General features: G+C 32.6%; 1 protein-coding gene across 1 annotated transcript in view; it reads right to left on the bottom strand.

The window, feature by feature from the left end:
* coq8aa (coenzyme Q8A, genome duplicate a) overlaps window positions 1–19,939 on the bottom strand; it is a 62,893-nt gene that overhangs the window by 1,761 nt on the left and 41,193 nt on the right. Inside the window, exons 7-14 of the mRNA XM_056480858.1 lie at window positions 16,578–16,663; window positions 16,349–16,489; window positions 13,992–14,073; window positions 10,968–11,061; window positions 6,476–6,617; window positions 4,184–4,291; window positions 2,508–2,573; window positions 2,338–2,424 (exon numbers count right to left, since the gene is read on the bottom strand). Of these exons, the coding sequence (XP_056336833.1) occupies window positions 2,338–2,424; window positions 2,508–2,573; window positions 4,184–4,291; window positions 6,476–6,617; window positions 10,968–11,061; window positions 13,992–14,073; window positions 16,349–16,489; window positions 16,578–16,663 (806 nt within the window). The remainder of the gene's footprint in view (window positions 1–2,337; window positions 2,425–2,507; window positions 2,574–4,183; window positions 4,292–6,475; window positions 6,618–10,967; window positions 11,062–13,991; window positions 14,074–16,348; window positions 16,490–16,577; window positions 16,664–19,939) is intronic.

Genomic DNA, 19,939 nt, shown 5'->3' with positions numbered 1-19,939 from the left:
CTGTTGGAAGACACTAAGGAAGATATTTTGAAGAAAGCTGAAAACCTGTAACTATCGACTTCCATAGTAGGAAAAACAAACAGTATTGAAGTCAATGGTTACAGATTTCATTTCAGTCTTTTTTCAAAATATTTATATATATATTTTTATGTTTAATATATGAAAGAAAAAACTCAAACAGGTTTGGAACAAGTAAAATGCGAGTAAATAATGATTATTTTCCTTTTTGCGTGAACTATCAATTTAAGATATTTTAGATGATATCTGAGAGCTCCCTCATCCTCCATTGGAAGCAATGGTCCCGCTGTCATGGGACAGTACAGTGCCCAGGAGAAAGAAGAAGAAAAAAATAATAATTTCCTCAAAACAGTCAACATGCCTTTAGTTGTTCAATCTGATTATAATAAAGCTATGAGAATACTTGTGTGCACATAAAACAAAACAACTTTATTTATAGTTTCTTCTCAGTGTCAGTATAGGGAGCATGTTCACAAGAGCGCTGTACCGTTTATGCATGTCATGCTTGGTTGTGCTGCATGACATATACCTCATATGCTTAGTTTGAAAGAGAGGAAGTAGTACATGTGCATCCGGGTAGGGTTGCACCGGTTGTTCATAAGTTCCTTCTCCTTCATAACGTAAAGCTCACACTAGGGGTTTAGTAACTACTAGTGTTCTTTCTTCAATTGCACCACATGTTCTTAAGGCAAACTGTAGTTAGTAGGTCGTAAGCTCTTCGTAAAGTCATGCGTAGTAGTTGCATTGAATGACGTAATATTCAATAAAAAGCATTTAAATCGTTAAACTGCTTTAGAATTCTGCAACTAATGATTTTTATTTAACTGTCCTATGTAAATAAAATTAAAATTACATTTTTATAGTACTTTACAGTCAGTCAGTAATAATAGATGCACATATCTGCATCATGAGCCGTGAATGCTTGCAAAATACCAATGCAATCTCACTTTCACAAACCGAAAAAAATGCAAGATTTGGGAGGAAACAAGGCGGTGAATAGAGGGAGATCATTCTTCATTACGATCGCAAGCTCTTCAATTTAAATTAATCTCACTTTCATTTCTTTTCTACCGTTATACATGGGTAAGGCTGCAGTAAATATTTATTATATTTAGTAGTGAGTTAATTGTAACTTGGTTTCCCTTTAAGTCATAGCTAGGCTACATTTTAACTCATGCACTGCTGGTGCAACCGGCTCCTGGGGCATCAATGCACAGTGCTTGTGAACGTGCACCCTACACTGACAATAACAAAACAAACAAGTAATGAATAGTTACTATTTTTGTTTTAGGTGCACAAAGTTATTCTTGTAGCTTCATAATTTTCAGTTTGAATTTTCAGTTTGAATCACTGAAGACACATGGACTATTTTGATTTTATTTTTGGGCTACCTTTCTGGATTTTGAAGTTGGAAAGTTTGAAGTCTATGGAGGGTGATTTCTATGGAGATTCCATAAAAAAAAATCTTAATTTGTGTTTTGAAAATGAACAAAGGTTTTCGAAAAATTAGTCAGAAAAAATTGTTTTGAAAAATTAGAAAACTGAGTTTTAACAAGTACATAACCAGTCAGTGTTTATCATACGTATCTTGCCCGAATGTTAATCTTGTAATAAGAATTTCTAGTTTGAGCCAGCAAAGAATTACAAGTTACTCAAAAACACTTTTGGAAATGTCAACAGACACTCAGACTCAAACAGTTCAGATTCAGACTGAAGAACTGGCGAGCCTGTAATAATCAAATATATGAACTAAAGCACTTTAATGAAGGAATGAAATTAAAGTATTAACGGTTTCTCATGGTTTATGTAAAAATGGAAAGTTATTCAATTTGCAAGATTTAGTCATGCAAAACAATACATTTTACAATTAATTATTGCTTTAATAACAATTTCATAAGCATCATTTAACTGTATGATTATATAAACAAACTTCTGTATCAGGTATCTGAACCAGATAAAAATAGTCCTAAAAAAACCTGTTTGTAGATTCAGATTTTGTTGTTCGCTAAGGCTGTGGAATAAAGCTAATAATGTTGTAAATAACGTAGTCCAATTTTTAGGCCAGACCAATAACAGCTTCTAAAGACCTCAATGCATCTTCAGAAGCAATTGGTATTCATTATATTTTGCCTATATGTTGTTTGACTCTCAAAATGCTTTTGACTTGGATTTTATAAATTAACAACCCAGATTTCAGCTTAGAAATCTTTACATTTTCTCTTAATTTCTCAAAAAAAAAAAAAACACATCACACCTGAGAGTGTGTAGAGAACAGGAGAACTGAAGGCCAAAACAATAAACAACAGATTATATTCTTACCTTTGACTCATAACCAGTCAAAAACTTCATGTCTACGGATTGCTTCAACACTCCTTCTCGATTACCATCTGCTGCAGCCTTAATGATCTATTTAAAAGAGGAAGATCATCAGTCTACGAAGGAAAAAGTTTCATTCACACAATCATTTAATTTCATTTTTATTGGTTTACCTCAATATAAACATCAGTAAAACTCTCATCAAACCCTCTCGTCGCACCGAAGTCAAGTAAAGCAACCTGTGGACAGAAGAACAACTTCAAAAACTCTGACACATGAAAACAAAACGTATATATCAGGGGTGTCCAAACTCGGTCCTGTAGGGCAATGTTTAGTTCCAACCCCATTTAGACATACCTAGACAGGTAATCAAACTCTTACTAGGCTTTCTAGAAAATCTGCCGAACACCAGACCTCCAGGACCAAGTGTGGACACCCCTGATATATACCTTTTATTTACTGAACTCAGAATAATAAAAGTCCTAATAAATAGTAAATACATTTATAATTAATATAACAACATTACATTTACACTCATATTTACACAATAACGTTTTTGATTTTCTATATTAGACCTCTATATTTTTCTATACTAAACTCTACAGTATTGTAAAAGTAAGTACAATATTGAGTAAATAAAAAAAAAACATAATGAACAAAACATTCTCAAAAACAAAACAAAAAACAAAAAAAAAACACAAGTAAAAAAAAAAAAATAATAGTAATATCATGCAGGAATTTATTTTTAATATAATTTTTATAAATATTTCTACTTGGATATATACTAATATATGAAGTCAAATCACTTGCCTTTGACTTATTGTACTAAAGCACTTCACTACAAATGTAAATGTACAATAAACTTCTATCATGTAAAACGACAAATCATATTATAAATTAATGATACACATATATACACGTTGAGAGATGAAGACGCAATAAGTTATTCTTTTTTAATGCATCTCAATAGTACATGAATACATTAAACCTTTTAAAACTATTTTCAATGCTAATAAATATAAATATTACTATTATTTAACAAAATCAGCATATTAGAATGATATCTGGAGGGTTGAGGGACAGTGAAGCATGGAAACATTACGCTGAAAATTCTGCTTTAAATCACTGGAATAATGTGCATAAAATATATTTAAATGATTAGTTTTAAATTTAATTAATTTCAAGTTTATTTCAAATTTGTCCACTTCTACATATTCTTTAACTACAGCTTTCTAAACGTTAATATTAACATGAATATGAATAATAATAAGAAAAAGAACAATAACAATAATAATAATACAGTCACAAACGCAAGAAATCCAGCAAATGAAAGTATACAAATTATGCAGTGACAAAAACAAATCTTACAATTGTACATGGAAAATTTAGCTTGAGTACTTTTTTTTCAAGTAGAGCTGGGCGATATGGAAAAAATGCTATCTCGATAATTATTTTCCAGATTGAACATTAACGATACATATTTCAATAGAAGTTGTCAATGCTTCCAGATTTAAAAAAGCATCCCAACAATGACTGACGCCACAAAAATTCCCGAGGGTCCATTAAATAGAGCACAACATATTTTCAGTCAATAAATTTTCTGTGGCCGAATATTCAGTAAATCTCTAATATGAACACACTTTAGATTTCCATTGTTGCACATTTCTGCTGTGTGATTGGCTCTTAGATCAATATAGAGTAAAAAAAGCTCAGAGCTTATCATTGTTATTGACATAAATCTTATCACGATTCAATGCAATGTTGTTTTTTGGCCCAGCCCTATTTTCAAGTCTTAACATTTGGCTGTTAGTGTAAACCGACACTGATCCTGACACTCTTGCTCTCTTACCCGGTGTGTTTGTGGATCATAAAAGAAATTGGACCAGTTGGGATCCGTCTGCATGTATCTGAACTCAAAGAGCTCCCTCAGACACAGATTCAGGATGTTTTTACAGATCTGAGCATTAAAAAAAATAAAAATAAATCAGCATATTATCCACAGTATACACATTCATGTCATAGATCAGCTTCATCTCCAAACAAAGCCTGTTTTCATGCAATGTTTACGTCATTCCACTTAACTGATGCGCATTTAAATCATATTGGTATGGTCTGTTTATACATTTCAATCACAGTAATTGCCTTCATGTCTGTCAGTGTGCACGACAGCTTCTACTCTGGGATTGGTTCAACCTTTTATTGAATTTATACTTCATTCCTTCGCTTTTCAACATCATGCTCTTTTTATTTACACTTTGTCCTTCTAATGCCAGCAAACTCTTCCACCAGCAGGTGGCGATGAAGCGTCAGGAAAACAAACTCCCCCCTTAAGATTATGACGTGGCCTGATACCACAGCACTTTTTAATAGGCCTTTATTTATATAACTGGCTAAACTGTATTACACGTGGAAAATATTTAACAGCCCAATTAGGTGAGAACTCATTAATGAGCGAATACTGTTCATAAAGACAGATGCAGCTCAGGTTAATAAAATATTAACAATAATCCAAATACATTTAATAATTTAAAATAAAATAATTAAATACATCACACTATAGAGACTATGGCTGAACGATATTGGACAAAACCTGACATTGCGATGTTTTGTTTTTCTGCGATATGAATATAATTTCCCCAGAGGATTTGTATAGCTCAATTTGGAATTAATTCCTTGTTTAATATTTATTAGGATTAATTCGTTTTTTTTCTATTATTATTGCTTTTATTATAACTTTTTGTTTTTACTATCTTTCTTTAGGCAGTGTATTTAGGGTTTGTTGAAGTGGGTTTATTTTGTGATAGATATCGTGACAGGCCCAATTTCGGCCCAAGTTTTAGTTCTGTTGTGCGTTTACAATTTATATTAGTTTGTTTATTATGTCTATATAGGTTTTATTTAATTTAGCTGTATTAAGTTCAATGAAGTTTAAACTAATTAAAGCATGAGAAATATTCAATCAACTAGCTGAAATAAAAAAGTTATTACACAGACTAGGGCTGAACAATATATAGTTTGAGCATCAATATCCCAATGCGTGTATCCGCAATAGTCACATCGCAGGATTTGATTATTTATTAAAGATTAAAGGACAATGACATTATTAAATATTATTTCATATTATTATTATTTCATTCCATGATGACCATGTTATTTTACATTTGATTGATCAAAATAATTCAAAACTGTTAGACTGTTAAAACCACAAAGCACTATTTATTTAACTTGTATTGTTTTTATATATGATTGTAATTTATTATTTTTATGCAGATGCACTAGATAGAAAGGGGCTTGATCAAATCAGAGGATCTAATTAATTACATTTTTCCAAATAAAGCAATTTAAATCAACTGGTGAAATTATATCTATAATGCAATATATAATCACATCGAAACAAAATATCGCAATGCCTGATTTTTCCAATATCGAGCTGACCTAACAGACACTCAACACACTCAGGTTTTTAGTTTTAGCCAACTAAAACATAAAAAAAGACAGCTTTAATCCTAAAACAAATATTATCTAACAAACATTAAGTAAGATATAGCGCTGATTTATATTTACATGTAGTTTAGGTAAGGTGTCTGCTATATAGTTAAAGAAATCTAAACTTATTTAAAATGACAAAATGAATGTCTCTGTGCATCAGTATAAAATGCATTTTCCCCTCTAACATGAGCTCCACATTCTCATTTATTAAATAAGAGCCACAAAAGCATGATGTATCAAACGTGATACCCAACAAAACAGACAAACCCACAACAGGATCTGCTCCATTTGCAGAGGCTGGGAACTAAAGCTTTTTTATTAATTAACATTAGGTTTCTTGTACAGACTGATCATTTCGCAATACAAGACCTCAATATATTATCAAGAGTCACAGTTATTAATTTTATTTTACCTGTATGTGCTTTTTTGACTGTCAAATTGCTCCCAAAATAATGTAATTTATCCTTTAATGTTCAACTAAGAGAGAGAAAAAAAAGCTCAAACATATTAGATGGCCTGACAGTGAGTGAAGTAAAAGCTTGTTTACATTTTGGTGAACTACCACTTTAAGACTACAAATAATTCAATTTCTGACTGTTATTTGATGTGTCAGGCTTCACCGTTTCTGTTGAATCAATAACTCTGTAAATACCTCATTTTTGAGCTCTTGTGTGAGTGCTTCAGCCTGATCGAGAGGAAAGCCGGGCACCAGTTCAGTGGTGAGGACGTGTTGACTGCTCAGCTCACTGATGACGTCCGGCACGTAGAAGAAGGGGTGATCTTTCAGAAGCTCCCTGCCAAAAACCACAAAACTTCTGAGTCACTGAGCAGCTCAAGCAAACCACCGGGAAACAGCATGCCAACCTGCACGTGCACCGCAGACACGACGTGAGCATCAACACACGTCTTAGTGATGTGATGGTGAGCGGACATCCTGTCTGACAGCCAAATTTTGGGTATGTCAGCATTAAATTACAATTTGCCAAGGAATAATGGCTATGTCAGTTTTGCTAAGTGTATACAGTTCCAAACATTTGAAAATGTGTGTAGCTATATGATAAGTTGATATTAAAACTAGCTATATTATCTTTACTGAAGCGATTGATTGAATATTTTTTTGCTATATTCTATATCTAGAAAAAATTCTCTCCTAATTTATTTATTAACTAATTTAACCAGGAAAGTCCCATTGACATACATCTCTTCTACCAGGGAGTCCTGGTCAAGACAGGCAGCATAGGACAGAGATACATAAAACAAATAAATTAATATACAAAATCACAACACATCACAATAACAAACCATCATCAATTATTAATATGTGCACGTTCTAAATAGGCAGACTTGGTACAGATTTCATTTGTAGTATATCTTGAAGCTCGTTCCACACAAATGGAGCATACTTAAAGAATGCAGATCGACCTAACTCTGTATGAAAAAATCTGATCTGGTATTATAAGTTGTTTGAGCAGTACACCAACAGACTAGATATACACTCACCGGCCAGTTTATTAGGTACACCTTACTAGTACCACGTTGCACTTTTGCCTTTAGAACATCTTTAATCCTTCATGGCATAGATTCAACAAGGTTCTGGAAATATTCCTCAGAGATTTTGCTCCATATCGACATGATAGCATCACACAGTTACTGCAGATTTGTCGGCTGCACATCCATGATGTGAATCAGTTTCATCACATCCCAAAGGTGCTCCATTGGATTGAGAACTGGTGACTATGGAGGCCAATTGAGTACAGTGAACTGCATGTTCAAGAAACCAGTCTGAGATGATTCACTTAAATCACCTTCCCTTCCCCATTCTGATGCTCGGTTTCAACTGCAGCAGATCGTCTTGACCATGTCTACCTGCCTAAATGGATTGAGTTGCTGCCATGCGATTGGCTGATAAGAAATTTGCATAAACGAGCAGTTGGACAGGTGTACCTAATAAAGTGGCCTGTAAGTGGATACCGTGTTAATTTACCAACTAAAGCTTTTAAAATAAAAGCAACATATGTTGTTTTCTCCTTGACCGTAATGAGGTCCATTCTGTCATTTTATATAAATTACAGTGATGCGTGATTGCGCTTAAACCAGTGACAAATCTTAAGGCACTATTATAAACAAAACTAAACATGCTAAATATTTACTAAAAATAAATACATACTAAAAAAAAGGCATTTCAATGACTAAAATATTACTCAAATTAAAATTAAATAAAATAATTTCAAAATAAAAGTTTATTCAAACTAATATAAACTAAATCTACAGCAGTTACTCACTTACATGATTGGAAAACACTACAAATTAAATTTCAAATTACTCTGAAGCAAATAAAGCGCTTTTCTTGCTTAGAGTTTGTCTTGTTTCTAATCCAGATAAAAGGGTATAATTAATATAGTATAATTCTAATATCAACTTATCGTAGATCCAGACACATTTTCAAAACTGACATTCACATTATTCCTTGGTAAGCTGTAATTTTAAATCTGACATACCCAAAATTTGGCCTTAAAAAAACTAATGAAAACTAAAATCTACAACATTTACTTATATACTTGATTGGAAAACATTACACATTGTATTTCAAATTATATTGAAGCATATACATTTTCTTGCTCTTGAGTTTTTGTCTTGATTCTAACCCAAATATCTAAAAGTTCTTAAATCAAGACGCGTTTTTTAGTCAAGCAAAACATATTATAAGCAATAATCTTGTTTTTTGTTGTGACATAAGATTATTTTGCCTACCGCAATGCCAGGTTATTTTGCTTGTTTTAAGAAAAAAACTCAATTTTTACATTATTTCCTAAAACAAGACACTGCTGGTCTAGAAATTGCTTCTAGATTTAATTTTTTTTTAGATATTTGGACTAGAAACAAAACAAAAAAAAAAAATCTCAGTAAGAAAAGCATTTTTTGCAGCGAGTCTAAAAAGTTTGGAACTGCTTTAAATTAACACATTCACTGTATTAATATTATAAACATTATACTAAACATTTTTTACATTACTTTAAAACTTCAATTCTTTTAACGCAAATCCAAGAGGCTTAGTGCACTGAATAGTTTTACACAATTTTACAAAAATGATCTCAATTTATGGGAAATAAATATTTTGTAAAGTTAGCAACAATACGTTTGTCTGCTAACAGAGGTGAAAGGTCAACAGTCCAACAGACCAAGATCAATGCAATCAATTGTACCACCTGACCAAAAGGAGATTTTCTAGATGAACACGTTTGACTATTTCCTCAACTCTTTCAGAAGTACAGTGGTGTGCGCAATGTGTTTACACAACGTCAATACTCACAGGAAACAAAAGCTCCATTTTGAAAGGAACTAATCAACTGAACACTGATAATCTCATTGCTCTGCTCAAAAATACAAGACAAACATCCCACTCTGAATACACATAGACCACTGTATTTCTCAGAGGTTCATTCTTCACCCTGTCAGCCAACTCTTTGGACAGGACACAAGCTTGTTGTCAATGTTATTATTTGCATGTGTGCTATATTTAAATATGTTAGCACACAAACTGTTCCTCAAGACCAAATCATTCGAACTCTGGTTATTTTTAGCCCTGCGCTGAGGCCGCAATGCTCCAGAGAAGCCGTTACATGAGGATACAGAACTGCAAAATCATTCCCAACAGATGTAGTGTTTATTTTTGTGAGCGTAAACCTTCCTTTCAAAGGACATTGTGGTGTGGGATAGATTTAGCTTGAGTCAGACATATGGCAGCCGGCCTGAAGGGTCCTGTTTGTAAGCTTTCGGACCGCCCGTGATTTTATAGAGGGGTAGATTAATGAACACAATGATGGGATGCTTTAAAGGTCTCTTAAATGCCTTGAAATGCACAGCTTATTTTGATGTATGATGTAAATTCGCTTAAAACGAGGGAAGGGCGGGGCACATTATGTAGCCCCTCCCCTTTAAAAATTTTAAATAAAAAATTCCATAGCTTTTTGATTCACACAGCGCAACCAGCCAAATTCATTGAGCTAAAACTTACGACAGCCACATAATAATATTAGTTTGCAATATAATAATAAGTATTCATTTACAATGTAATTCAATATATTAATTTGCAATATAATATAATATAATATAATATAATATAATATAATATAATATAATATAATATAATATAATATAATATAATATAATATAATATAATATAAGCCACATAATAATAGCAACACTTAGTGGGTTTATAATACATCATTCAGTGTATAATTCAAATGGGTCTGATACATTTTGTTGTTTCGACTAACGTATATGATCTGCCTTAATGTTGTGTGTCTGGACCTGAACAGATTGTGTATTTGCCACTGCAGCAATTTGTGTTATTAACGTATAGCCAGACTTCATTCACTACAATGGAAAGCACATTTACACTGTCTAAATAGCTTATAGTACATTATGTGCCATTAACCATGTAGAAAATTGTATTTGTGTGTAATGGATTGAAATTTGTATATCTTAGTTACCTGCTTTAAAGTTGGCATGAAACTATTAAATTAAGGTTACATTTGTCCTTTTTTCTCCTATTATGACATTGAAACAACTGAAACAATTGCTAAAATGAGAAAAAAAAAAAAAAGTAGGGTGATGTTTGAGTTCATCCTTTGAGAACCGATTGGATTGTTGGAAACACAAACACTACTATATACACATAAAAGAGTAAGTAAATTTCGATTTCATGCCAACTATAACATCTTGAGGGTGTGGAAAAATTGAGATATTAGAAAGCCTTTTATTGGTCAAAAAATCTAATGAGAAGCCCGAGTATGAAGTTATGTCATCAGAAAAAAAAAAAAAAACATTGATCGTTAGTAAGTGGTAAACTGCATGTTTTGAATGCATGCATTATCAATAAAGGAAATGTTCACGAATTGAGACTCAAACTCAAGGTGCTGATGTTCAGCTATATGCCAGTGCAATGCCCCCTAGGCTATTGTTGACGAGACTAAATGCAAACTTTTTTTTCTTTGGAGCTTACTATCTTATAAATAACCTTAAGACTGCCATATTAATATTAACACCTCAATGAAAACTTCCTTTTTGATTTCAGTGGGACAAATATCAGACTTTAGGTTAGCATTGAGAAGGATATCTCTTGTGTGTTTGTGCTCACTCACTTGAATTTGCGAGCACACTTGGCTTCTCTTATGTAATCGCACTCCAGCGCCAGCTCACGCCGCATCACATCTATTAGATGCTCCGGGAACAGACCTGCATGTTCAAAGACAGAGTCACACAGCAGTCACTCCATTACTTACTTTAAAAAATGACTCAATTCGCCAAGAGAGATATTAGTTCATTAACTAGTTACTCAAAGATATTAAAATACCATTGACTAAAGTACACTAATAAAGTACACTTTGTAAACATTTCAAAGTACATTTTAAATCATTATTATTTTGCACTGTTGTGCTTAAGTCAATTGTGTGTTTATAAATCAATGCAAGACAATACACTTTAACTATGATCATTCAAATATAAAATAATTTATTCAAATCTCATTTAAGATCTATTAACTATAACTTTTATAGTTTTATAGTATTTATAGTTTATAGTATTATATTACAATAACATATAACTGCATGGAGAATTCATCCCAAACTAAAATATCTGTCACCATTTACTCATTCCCTACTTCTTCCAAAACCGTTTGAGTTTCTAAATAAGATATTTTGAAGGATGCTGGAAAACTTTTTTGTTTGGCCTACTCTGGAAGTCATTTGCAGTCATTGTCTACAGGACATCAGCTTTCTTCAAAATATCTTCAAGGTACCACTTGAGGGCGAGTAATTTTTCATGTTTGGGTGAACTATCCCTTGAAGTGGGTCAAAAAGAACTGCATTTATTTTCTTGCAGTTATATGTCCAAAAACATTACATTCAGTCACACATATAAGTACTGTAACTTTATGTGTACTTTTCCTCCAATGTTGGTATGACATGACAAAAGAGTCTTTGTGTTAATTCTTACATCTGGTTCAGGGAGGACCCTCGGTCATGGCATTTAAAACCTCAAATGAAATACAAATAAAATAAATAAAGATAAAAAGGGTTTGACTTAAAACAGTTGCACTTAAAGGGATAACAATTTTAATAAAAATAAAATAAAAACACTAACCCTTTACTCTTACTCACATGGTTCCAAACCATTATGAGATTATTTCTTCTGTTGAACACTAAAGAAGATATTTTGAAGAATGTTGGAAACTGGTAACTATTAACATCCAAAGTAGGAAAAACAAATAAAATGGAAGTCAATGGTTACTGGTTTCCATTATTTTATCTAAAGATCTTCTTTTTTTGTTCAACAAAAGAACAAAACTCAAAGGTGTGGAACAATTCAAGAGTGAGTAAATGGTGGCAATTTTTTTTTTTAATAAACTATCCCTTTATGTCAAACACACCTCAGCTTAAGGTCTCTCCGTCATTGATCATGCAGCAGTGGAAACAGTTTCAGTCATGATGTGGATTATGTGTCTCCTGAGCTCTGATTGGTCAGAGTTTATTCTGACATCCATCAGCCCACTGAGACTCAACAGGCCACGAGCTCTCAGTTTGAACACACTAAACATAGATTCAAGTGCAATGACACCACGGTCTTCGAAAGAATCAGGTCAATGAAAAGTTTCAAAATCAGTTTATTTTTGTTTTAACTTGGTTTAAATCTGGCCTAAATAGATTTTAAAGCCAAGCACAACAACAATGTACACAAGGATTTCCAAGTCTGCATTTTCTTTCTTTTTAAGACCTGGATAATGCATTAGATTAAATGTACATCTTTATCTTACATATTTTTAAATTCTCTTTGTTTATATGAACTTATTATTATTATTTAAGAATCTTTGAAACAAGTAGAAAAATTGTCAAAAAATTTAGTTGCACAAATGCTAAAGGCTCAAGTCTTTTGAGCACTAAATCAGCATACTGAAAAGACTTCTGGTTGATTAAGTGATACTGAAGACTGGTGGAATGATGCTGAAAATCCAGCTTTGCCATCACAGAAATTACATTTAAATGATATTATATAATTTATATTAACAAAATAAGGCTGTGCGATTAATCAAAATCGAATCGCAATTTGAAACATTGCAGTTAGCTAAATGCGAGAGGCTGTGATATGGAATATATATGCATTAATTAATTTCCACCACCCAGAACAAATGCGTGACTGCCATCTGGTATGATAGTCTTACTAGCCAGTTGAGTGAGCACACTTTCGTTCTGCCCAATCAGAACTTCTTAATCTGCCTCTTATGTGTTCTGTATTTGTATAATTAATATTATTTTTTTCTATAATAAGCTACACTATCTCCCTAATTTGAGTTGAACTTATTTATAGAAAGGTAAGGTCATTTTATTTGTACTTGCTGTTTGCTCTAGAAAAAATGAGATTAATTTCTGAATATTTAAAAACAAATTTGAATAAATATCTGTTCAGTTTCTTTTTTTAAGTAACACTCACTACATTTGAGCAGTAAAAAGCTTTGATACAGGTTGAGCTGAAGCTTGACTACAAACTTAAATTGCAAATCAAATCAATCGCAAAATCTGTCAAAAAAATTGCAATTAGACATTTTCCCCAAATCGCACAGCCCTATAACATAACACTTATTTTAAATGTATACATTTTATTTTTCTAGAGCCAGAAATAAATATTAGAAATTAATTATAAATATTATTACTATTATTGTTGTTGATCAATCATTCTATATGTGACTAGAAAAAATGTGTTTAGTCTTTATCAGATGATAAAAATTGAATAATGTCATCTCTGTAAAATCATAGATAAACAAACGGATCACAAAATGATCTAAAAATAACTTGTAAAATAACTTTCATCCTAATTAAACCGAGTGCCACCAACTAATTAGATATGCTCCACTATAAAACGTGAAGATAAACACACAGATAACTACACTACCACTGGATAATGTAAAATAAGTTTGGTGAAAGTTTTGTGGAAAATCCTATTTATTCAGGAAGAGTATATTAAAATGACCTTAAAAGTGACTGTAAAGTCTCATATTGTAGCAAAAAGTAAAAAAACAAACAAACAACCAACAACTTTTCCCTCATTAAAAAAACCTAATAGATTTCTGAATAAAATCTGTGAAGTCTGGTGTGTTATTGTGAGGTCATCACCTTCAGGAAGTGCATTGCTCATGCTGAGGACCGTCATCAGGTTATTGACGTCACTGTTGATGCTCTGTGCAACTCCAGGGTACTGAGGAAACCAGAAGTAAGTTTACATTCCCTCACGAGCAGCTCATTTCATCAAGCAAATCAAGATCAAACTGCTAAAACAGCATCCACAACAAACACAACAGGACTCCAACAGCCTTGATCTTGTTGCACACTCACGTCAGAGGACCTAACATTTCAAAACTGTTTGTTTGACTAAAAAAAGCTGAATGGAGAGACATGTCAGTTGAATTAGGTTATCTAACCAAAAACACTGAGGGCAACCACTGGCAAAAGCAATTAGAGGTAATTGCTCTTTGGACTTCAAGCAGTCAATGGTCTAAATTAACCTATTAGACTTTTATTGCACTGTTAAAAGGGCGTTTTCTATGGCATGTGAGAGGTGGAAGACTTTGTTTGTAATTTTGATGTGGAAAATGCTAATGCATTACGATCTTACACTACTGCTTCAGCTTAATGCTAATAAAGTAAACATGTTTTTCTGAAAGATGCGAGAAAGGTTTTTTCTTTTTTCTTTTCCTCAATATTGATAGGTTGTGGAAAAAAAACAGTTCTGATTGCTGTGGAAGCCTGTTTCCATCGCTTAATATCAAAATAAATGCAACTTATCTCACAATTCTGATTCTTTTGCTTGTAAATTGTGAGTTTTTATCTAATAATTTTCAGTTGTAGACTCAATTGCAAGTCAACATTTTGCGATTCACACCGTGTAAGCCATCTAAACTGCATGTAAACTCTTTTCTGATTTCTCCTCAAAATTTATAATTAAAATAGTAATTCAGACTTATTAACTCTATAGTTTGGAGCTTAATACGCAAAATGTAAAAATAAATTCACAATAAATTCAAATTCACAAAAGTTTTGTGACTTTTGACTATAATTCTCAGCATAAATGAGGATACCCCTCACAGATTTCTCTTATAAGTCAATATTTTCTATAGAATTACTTACAATAATATATTTGTGCATATACATTAGATTAGTCAGCACCAAAGTCCAAACTGGAACTAATCTAAAAAAAGAAATTAAAAAAACCAAAGTCCAAAATAAGTACAAACAAATTAACATGATGGGTAAAAGTGTTAAATAAAATTTAATAAAAAAATATATAAAAAACAAAAAATAATTTTGTTTGTCAATTGAAATGTATTATCTTTCCACTCCTAAATATATTCGGTGAATAAACTCTTATTTTAATGGATAATATAACTGTTTTGTTTAAATTCACCAAAATATTCAGTGGAAGCCTGAATTATTAGCCCCACTGTCTATTTTTTTCGGAGAGCAGATTTCTAAACATGATGGTTTTAATAACTCATTTCTAATAACTGATTTATTTTAACTTTGCCATGACGACAGTAATTATTATTTTACTAGATATTTTTCAAGACACTTCTATACAGCTTAAAGTGACATTTAAAGGTTTAACTAGGTTAATTAGGTTAACTAGGCAGGTTAGGGTAATTAGGCAAGTTATTGTATAATGAAGGTTTGTTTTGCAGACAATCTATTGAAAAAAACACTACTTAAGGGGGCTAATAATAATAATAATAATAATGAACTTAAAATGGCTTTTAAAAAATTAAAAGCTGCTTTTATTCGAAATAAACAAATAAAACAAATAGGACTTTCTCTAGAAGAAAAAAATATCATCAGACATACTGTGAAAATGTTCCTGCTCTGTTAAACATCATATAAATATTTATCTTAAAAAATATATATATAAAAAAAGAAAACTAAATTCAAAGGGGGGCTAATAATTCTGACTTCAACTATGTATATATGCTATTTTCACAGAGAAAATGATAAAAACAACAATTTTCAGAAGGGGTGTACTCATTTATACTGAGAACTGTACATAAACATTTTTAGACATGTTTAAGGGTAAATACGAACTAAAAATTGTAATTACAAGTTTATTTCTTAATATTTTCATGGTTAAACTTGTTTTTATGGTGTCCTTTTCAGTTGTTTTTGTTTTGCCATCAGAATTGCAGGGGGGAAAATTAGGTAAAAAGCTGCATAGTGGTTACACTTTACAACACATTTCCATTAGTTAATGTTGGTTCATGCATGTACTAACATGAAGAATGAAAAAGAATTGTACAGCATTTATTAATTCTAGTTTAATATTTCCTAATGCATTATTAAAATCCCAAGTTGTGCTTCTTAGCATATGGTAATGCACTGAATTATCAAGAAATAACAATGAATGACTTTATTTTCATTAACTAATGTGAACAATGATAAATAATTTCACTAGTTGCAAAACAGTTCAAAACAGTACTACAACTCACCTGTATTTTCATGGCAACCTCTCGACCGTCCTTCATCCTGGCCAGATGGACCTGACCAATGGAGGCCGCAGCAAAAGGTCTTTCCTCAAACATCTCCAGTTCATCCCTCCAGTTCGGGCCCAGGTCATTGCTCAGAGCTTTCTGCAACCAGTAACAGACATTAAACTTTTTCAAATACCGAATTTATTTGAATTAATGTTAATTTATGAGTAATTTAGGCAGATGGTACCGTCATTTGCTTGATAGGCATGAAGTCAGCACTCTGTCGCACACGCTCAAAAATCTTGGCCAGCTGTGGGTTGATGAATGCATCATCTAGAACATTACAAAACAAATACTCAGTGTTGGTACAATACAAATGCTGTTCGTCAAGTGAAACTGATGGAACGGTTTATAGCTGGCATAATATAGTCCTACCCGAGGGATCCATTTATATACAAATTTAATATGAAAGTACATTTCCTATTAATTTCCTGTGTAATTACTAATAACATGGCAAGCTGCTGTAATACTTGTCTACCATAAACCCTACAGATATACTACTGTTTAAGTTAAATCAAAGCCACATTTCTTTGGTTTAAAATACAGCCAAAACAATGAAATTAAAATAATAAATGATGTGTATTTTCATGTTTTTTTTTCCATGTAATTTATTCCTATGAAGTCAAATCAGTATTTTCTGCATCATTACTCCAATCCTCAGTGTCAAATGATCCTTCAGAAATCATCTTAATATTGCAGCCTAAAACATTTCATATTGTAATCAACATTAAAAACAGTTGTGCTGCTTAATATTTTTTTGTGGAAACTGTGATTTTTGTAACACTGTAAACAACTTGTAAGCTGAGAAAACATTATATACACCATTCCTTCTATGCTAATGAAGGACTACAGGGACATTCTGAGCATCAGCTCCAATACACATCTCTGCTATTTGTCTTGGGGAAATCATGTGCTTTTCACCATACACACGTCATCTGCTCGTGATCTTCTTTCACTACCATGTTTGATGCTATTTAAACGTTTATGACTACAGGGTTGTAGTGATGATCAACAGAAACATTGATGTATTTCAATATACAATCCATTTACTATTGTTGAGTCATGGCCTGAGGAGAGGATGTTAATGTACAGTACTTCTCCCCCACTTTATCTCCTCAACTTTGCTTTGATGTTTAGCTGGTTTAAGGGTTGGTATTTCACTCATGTTTGAAAATGCTTTGCTCAGGGTATAAGCAGCAAAAGGTAACTGTTGATCGGGGAGAATGGCTTTTACTTTTAAAGGTTTCACCGTCTTTGTTGCTCAGCAATGTATGCGTTACAGCTTTGTTTCTTTAGACAGTCTGCTAGTTTGTTTTATTCTACTGTCGGTATATTTAAACATGTAACTAAAACAACTTTGCCTGCTTCAAGGCGTTGAGATTAGGGATGGGTATCGTTAAGGTTTTAACAGTATTACTACTTTTATCGATACCACTTATCGATTTGGTACTTTAACGGTTACTTTTTGTAGTGTTTTTTTTTTTTTTTACGAAAAACTAAATTGAACAGAATTAACAACACTTATTATTAACACTTTATTATTACATTTTTAATAATAAAAATGGTTTGAAGGAAAATGACTCTCTATTCTTCTGGAGTAAAACCAACATGTCTGCCTTTTCTGTCAGAGGTCGGGACCTTTCTTGGTTTTTTGTGCTCCCTGCAGTTGAAAATACCCTCTTTGAGTTGCAAAATGCAGATAAATGGGATAATTTTTATGGTTTTTCATTAACACATTCACATAAATGAGTTAACAGTGTTTTGGGAGTTAACTGTGTTTTTAATACAGTTTGAGCATCTTGCAATGTAAAGTAAGCAAATTTTTTTTTTTTTTTTTTTTTTAAAGATTTATTTTTTGGCCATTTTGCCTTTATTAGATAGGATAGTATTTAGACAGGAAGCGAAGTTGGAGAGAGAGAGAGGGGGGTAGGGTAGGGAAATGTCGTCGAGCCGGGATTCGAACTCGCGTCGCCCTGACGTGCTACTGCACCATATGTCGACGCGCTAACCACTAGGCTATTGCGCCAACAAAATAAGCAATTTTTTAAAATAATTTCTTTATAAGCATTGTTTTTTTTAGGCCATCCATAGGCTAAATTTGTAAATACAGCTGATGTAAAAGCATTTTTAATGTTTAAGATTTATTTACGCTACTGCAGAAAAAATACTGTTTTCACTGTAACCGAATGTGTTTATTTAACTATTAATTTTATACTACTTTAGGTGATTTGACTGCTGGCATAACAATGTGGATGATGTAACGTTACAGTTAGTAGCTAGGCAGTCAAAAACTTTTCATTTGCCTTTCTGCAGTTAATGCACCTTTGAAAGACACTTTCACTTAGCCAGATTGCTTGCGTTTCCGCTTATACAAAAAAACAACTTGTTGCATTTGTTGCAACGTACATTGTCGCTGTCCACTCTGGAAATACACTCCGTTTGGTTCACTCCACAAGCTTACGAGCTGTTTGTGCGCGTGAGTCTTTGTCGCAAGCGATGTTCTCCACTGAGTGTGCGCTCACAGCTGAGGACTGTGAAGGTTTTAATACTTGACGCGCTCGCCGGAAACACGACGCACCATGGGTCACGCCGATTGCTTGACGCAGAAGTATAAACCAGCCTTAAGCTAAAGGAAAATAAGAAAGCAGCAAAAGTGGAGTTTTGAGTGGAGCACTTTAGTGTAATAATTATCACTACAAAGCAACTTTTACAAAATGTGCACATTATTAAATATTAATCCAAATCAGAAAGAGTCAAGGTGTTATACAGTGGACAGTACAGTGGTCATGCACATACATGGTTAACCTGCAATTATACTACATATGTACTGGATCTATGAGTACTTAAAAAAAAACAACAAAAAAAAACAAACGTTTTTCAATGAAGTGATCTGATTAACAAAATAATTGAGAACATTTTGTGTATTGCTTAAGACTTTGTGCTGTCCTTGAAGTCCTCGCAGGGTTGGCATCATCTCTTCAAGTCCTCATGAGCATTTTATTCATCAAAGAATCCTAAAAAGTATATTTCCAACAAAAATACTAAGTATCACAACTATTTAGAATCTATACATCTCTAAAGGATCATATATGACACTGAGGACTGGAGTAATGTACATAACTGGTATGAATTCAGTATGATGTAAAAAAGAAAACAGAAAATTTAGCATTTGACTAAATTACAAATGCTACAGTTGACTAGAAATAAAACCGTGAAGGAAAAAAAATAATAAAAGCTGACAGATACCAAAATATCACTAGAGTCCTTGTACCAAATATAATTACATTAGTACAGAAATTTGAACTACTTGTTACTAAACTAATAGCACATGATCTTTTATTGTGGAGAATTTTTACACAGTATACGCATGGGTATGATAAAAAAGGAGGATATTATGTAAGAGATTTAATGGACCAAAGTCAGTTGTGCTTGTATAGTGGGCATTCAGAATAAAGAATGGTGTAAAGCTCTCTAGAGTTTTTCTAATGTTTGCTATAGAATATTACCAACAATATTAATTTCTGGCAATATGCAGCCCACATTCCTCTG

This window comes from Danio aesculapii, chromosome 20 (genome assembly GCF_903798145.1).
Source record: "Danio aesculapii chromosome 20, fDanAes4.1, whole genome shotgun sequence".
NCBI classification, from domain to species: Eukaryota; Metazoa; Chordata; class Actinopteri; order Cypriniformes; family Danionidae; genus Danio; species Danio aesculapii.
Note: the sequence above shows the minus strand (reverse complement) of the source record. Positions and strands in the feature narration are given on the sequence as shown.